The 4,595-nt window shown below is 39.1% G+C and overlaps 1 protein-coding gene across 1 annotated transcript; it reads right to left on the reverse strand.

Moving 5' to 3' along the window:
* Nucleotides 1–1,983: 1,983 nt before the first annotated feature.
* On the reverse strand, nucleotides 1,984–4,152 carry LOC128572885 (ribitol-5-phosphate transferase FKTN-like). Its single transcript, XM_053573015.1, has 3 exons — nucleotides 3,684–4,152; nucleotides 3,371–3,609; nucleotides 1,984–2,284 (listed from the first exon to the last, which is right to left on the reverse strand). Exons 1-3 carry the CDS (start codon nucleotides 4,150–4,152, stop codon nucleotides 2,153–2,155), a joined length of 840 nt encoding a protein of 279 aa, XP_053428990.1. The 3' UTR covers nucleotides 1,984–2,152.
* Nucleotides 4,153–4,595: the final 443 nt, after the last annotated feature.

The following is a 4,595-nucleotide window of genomic DNA, read 5'->3' on the forward strand; positions in this document are numbered from 1 at the left end:
TCATCGTGACATCTGCTTGGTCAGGTCTAGAAAGAGCAACTCCAGTGTTTGGAATTTGTTTTTTTTTTTTTTTTTCTTAATTTCTGGAAGTAAATTTCCAAGCAGGGCAGATATTTAAAGATTTCTATGGTCTGGTGCTTCAGGAGTAAATGATGTATGTCTCTGGAAAAATTTCATAAATCTTTTAATGAAGGCTTTAGGATGTTTTCCCTCATTCTGAGAACATAAATCAACTTTAGACCAATTTACTTTAGGAGGGATAGCCTCTAATGTTGCTTCTAATAGACTCTGAATGTCAGAATTTAGCTGAGCAATTTCTTGGTCATTTGTAGGGGATCCAGGAAAAGGATCTGGCCATCTGTTTCCTCTATGGATAGGATTTTCTCCTAGAAGCCTTGTGGCTTATCTAATGACTGTAGCATAATCATGTGTGGGAATAACACCCATTAGCAACCAGTCAAGATCGGTGTGAGTGAGATTATGAATGAAAACAAGCCTTTCTAATTCATCTCTAGATTTGGTGGGATCTTCTGAAAGCATGGGCAAAGGGGTTTTGTAATTCAGAAGATCTGCTGCAGTCCAAGGGACATGAATTCTCTGGGGGGTGGGTGGAAACCCTGGATGGATTCTTTTTTTTTTTTTTCAAACTTTACAAACTCTGTAATCTGGGGTGGGGAATAGTTGCCAAATTCAACATTTAGCTTCCATTTTGGAGACCTGACATACTATTAGAAGACAAGGACAACAGGCAAACTTACATGCTATTTAAATTGGTACATAGGCCATAAATCAAAGATACAGAATAGTAACTGATGAATGCATATGATAAAGAGTACATTTAAAAAATTAGAAGTATCTCTATTAACACTTTGGTGTTACTATTAAGAGTATAGAGATTAGGGTGGTGCCTGTGGCTCAGTGGGTAGGGCACTGTCCCCATATACCAAGGGTGGCAGGTATGAACCCAGCCCCTGCCAAACTGCAACAACAATAACAACATCAAAAAATAGCCGGTATTGTGGCAGGGGCCCATAGTCCCAGCCACTCCAAGCTCAGCAGTTGAAGGTTGCTGTGAGCTGCCACGCCATAGCACTCTACTGAGGGCGACAAAGTGAAACTCTGTCCCCCCAAAAAAGTACAAAGATTATAAATTCAGAAAATATAAAATGTCCAAGAATAGCTCATGTTTTTGCCTAACAGTGACTGAGAATAAAATAAGAAAAATCAGTTTTGTGAAATCAAAACCATAAATGGTTTCAATTTGAATGATCTGTCAACACCTGCCATCAAGGGTCTGTGAAAATACTCTCAGGATGGCTGGAACTTCAAGCATCACACAAGCATAAGCTTTCTTTTCACTTCAAATAGGAAATTAGTAAGCGTAAGGAAATTTACTTATCTTGACAAGGCTGGAAATAAGTTCTCACCTTCCCTTGTAGAATCATGCCCTCTAATCTAAATCAATTCCACATCAGTTTGCTAGCAAAATGAAATTGCTATTATATATTCTTGACACCACCTAAATTCTGATCATTTGAATATTAACTCAGACTCTACAAACTTACATGTAGCAGTAACATAACAGCTTAAATGCAAAGAACAGGTACAGGTTATTCTTTTTAACTAGTATATCCTTCCTTAGGGAACTCATCTTCTGGTTCAAACATTGCATTAACACTTAAAAAAAAAAAAAACTTGTACAGAATGTATCATGTTCTACATAAGCTCTAAAAGGTGGGGGAGTATCCCTCAAAGGGAAACTGAAGTGTTTACCAAAGGGAGGAGGGAAAAGAGGCAGACATTCTTTTCATTCATCTCTGCTTCTCCACTCTAACCTACCATTATACTTGACACATGGAAATTCCTCAAAAAATACTGAATGAGAAAATTAAATCACATGGCTCAGGAGTTAGGGTGCTAACTTGTTTTTCCAGTTTGTCTTTTTTCCCCCTTTGGCTCCCACTTAGTTCGACAAAAACAAGTATTTTTAAAAACAGTTATCCATCTCTTTTTCAGGAGGCGAATTCTCCCACTTCCATAGAGTAGCTCAGTATAATTGGATAACCTCATCCCCCTCAGAAATAGGCCAGACTCCACTGGGCTGCACATTGAGGGGAGAGTGCTTCCAGTCCCATGTCTTCACAGGAATCTTCTAGGTCTTACCATAATTGACTTCAATGTATTCAAGGGTTTCACAGGGCACATGGACCTTCATGTCCACAAATTCCATCCAACACAGTGTAAATCTGGGAAACAGGTATTTAAATTTTTTTCCTGTTTTACACTGAAAGATATTGGCCTGGGGAAAGACTTCATGAAGAAGACTGCCATGGCAATTGCAACAACAACAAAAATAAGCAAATGGGACTTCATTAAACTGAAAAGCTTCTGTACAGCTAAGGAGACAACAACCAAAGCAAAGAGACAACCTACACAATGGGAAAGGGTATGTGCATATTTTGAATCAGACAAAAGCTTGATAACTAGGATCTATAAAGAACTCCAATTAATCCACATGAAAAAAGCCAACAGTCCCATGTATCAATGGGCAAGAGACATGAATAGAACCTTCTCTAAAGAAGACAGACGAATGGCTAACAAACACATGAAAAAATGTTCATCATCCCTATATATTACAGAAATGCAAGTCAAAACCACCCTGAGATACCATCTAACCCCAGTGAGAATGGCCCACAACACAAAATCTCAAAACTGCAGATGCTGGCGTGGATGTGGAGAAAAGGGAACACTTTTACACTGCTGGTGGGACTGCAAACTAGTACAACCTTTCTGGAAGGAAGTATGGAGAAACCTCAAAGCACTCAAGCTAGACCTCCCATTTGATCCTGCAATCCCATTACTGGGCATCTACCCAGAAGGAAAAAAATCCTTTTATTGTAAGGACACTTGTACTAGACTGTTTATTGCACCTCAATTTACAATTGCCAAAATGTGGAAACAGCCTAAACGCCCAGCAACCCAGGAATGGATTAACAAGCTGTGTTATATGTATACCATGGAATACTATTCAGCTATTAAAAAAAAAATGGTGACTTTACATCCTTCGTATTAACCTGGATGGAAGTGGAAGACATTATTCTTAGTAAAGCATCACAAGAATCGAGAAGCATGAATCCTATGTACTCAATTTTGATATGAGGACAATTAATGACAAGTAAGGTCATGGGGGGAGGAAAAGCAGAGAGAGGGAAGGAGGGAGGGGTTGGGGCCTTGGTGTGTGCCACACCTTCTGGGAGCAAGACATGATTGCAAGAGGGACTTTATCTAACTAAGCAATCAGTGTAACCTGGCTTATTGTACCTGCAATGAACCCCCAACAATAAAAAAAAAAAAAATTTCCTGTTTTAGCCTGTGTTCTTCCATTCCACATGTTGTCAGTGTCTTCACAGAAGAAAAAAATATCAAGTTTTACATCATCTTTTCCCTGGTAGGATAGTTCCAAGCTGTCTTCTACCTTCCCAAATTTGTGTTTGAGTGGAAGTTCTGCATCCTGAAATGCTAAAATAATACCAGGTTTGTAATCTTGCATAAAAATTCCTAGGTTGACATCTTTGCTATAAGGAATAATGTTGCATTGCTGATACCATCCTAAGAACCGTAGAAAAGTCTATATTTCCATCTCAGGTGAACAGTGGTATCCAATGAGTGACACTATCAATGACCTAGACAAGTTCCACTGCTCAGCCAGAATTGTACTTCCAATTTGTTTAATGTTTTGGCTGCTAGTTGCAATAATTCTTTTGCATTCTTCTGAAAGGCCATTGCTTCTACAGTGTTACCATCAAGGAATTGCTGGAAGAATGCCCAGGCTTGTTTATACCTACACTCAATAAACCTACAATGTGGTATTTCTTCTAGAAAGTGCATTGGATCTTTTGGAATGAGAACTTCTAGTCCATCAACAGTAACTCGCTGTAACTCTGGCCTGTCAAAAGCTCCAGGATAATGACCAAACTGTAGCTTTCTAAAAGGAACAAATTTCCTGTCAATGTGTCTTTTGAGTCGTAGGTGGCCATGCCAGAGGTAGTTACCACTCCTCTCATGAAAGACCACCAAGTGGATGGCATGAGTTGCCCATCTGCAGATATAGTGCACAGGAATTTTGGTTCCAGAGAGTGAGTATCCCATCATGCTGGAGATCTTGGCTCTCAATCTTTACAGACTGAAATCCCATATTCTCAGCTATCTGAAACCAGCCTTCCTCATTCTTCCACAGGTGATACTGTAGTGCAGAAACAGTAAAGTCTCTTGCAACACAGAAAAACTTGCATTCTGAAGTAGAGCCCCGAGAAGTATTTTTGACCTGTTCAAAGTTTTTATTAATCAATTCCAAAATCAAAGGATCAATAAGGAACACTGGCACATTTAGGCTGGATGTTAGCATAATAAATTTCTTAACTGCATGCTGTTCACAATTAAAAACATTGAGCAAACCAAAAATGAGGTACTTCCTCAACCCACTGTGTGCTGTCAAATCCAATTTGGCTTCCTTTAGATTTTGATAAACCTGCTCCATTCTTTGTTGATAAATAGTGCTTGTAGTAGTACAATTCCTCACTCCACAGCAGCCCCTG

The sequence above is a fragment of the Nycticebus coucang genome, chromosome 20, assembly GCF_027406575.1.
Source record: "Nycticebus coucang isolate mNycCou1 chromosome 20, mNycCou1.pri, whole genome shotgun sequence".
NCBI classification, from domain to species: domain Eukaryota; kingdom Metazoa; phylum Chordata; class Mammalia; order Primates; family Lorisidae; genus Nycticebus; species Nycticebus coucang.

Coding starts and splice junctions, on each gene's coding strand:
- LOC128572885 (XM_053573015.1), bottom strand. CDS start 4,152: ATGATGGGATACTCACTCTCTGGAACCAAAATTCCTGTGCACTATATC. Junction 3,610..3,683: donor GAGCAGTGGAACTTGTCTAG/GTCATTGATAGT, acceptor TACGGTTCTTAG/GATGGTATCAGCAATGCAAC. Junction 2,285..3,370: donor TGTGGAATGGAAGAACACAG/GCTAAAACAGGA, acceptor AATATCTTTCAG/TGTAAAACAGGAAAAAAATT.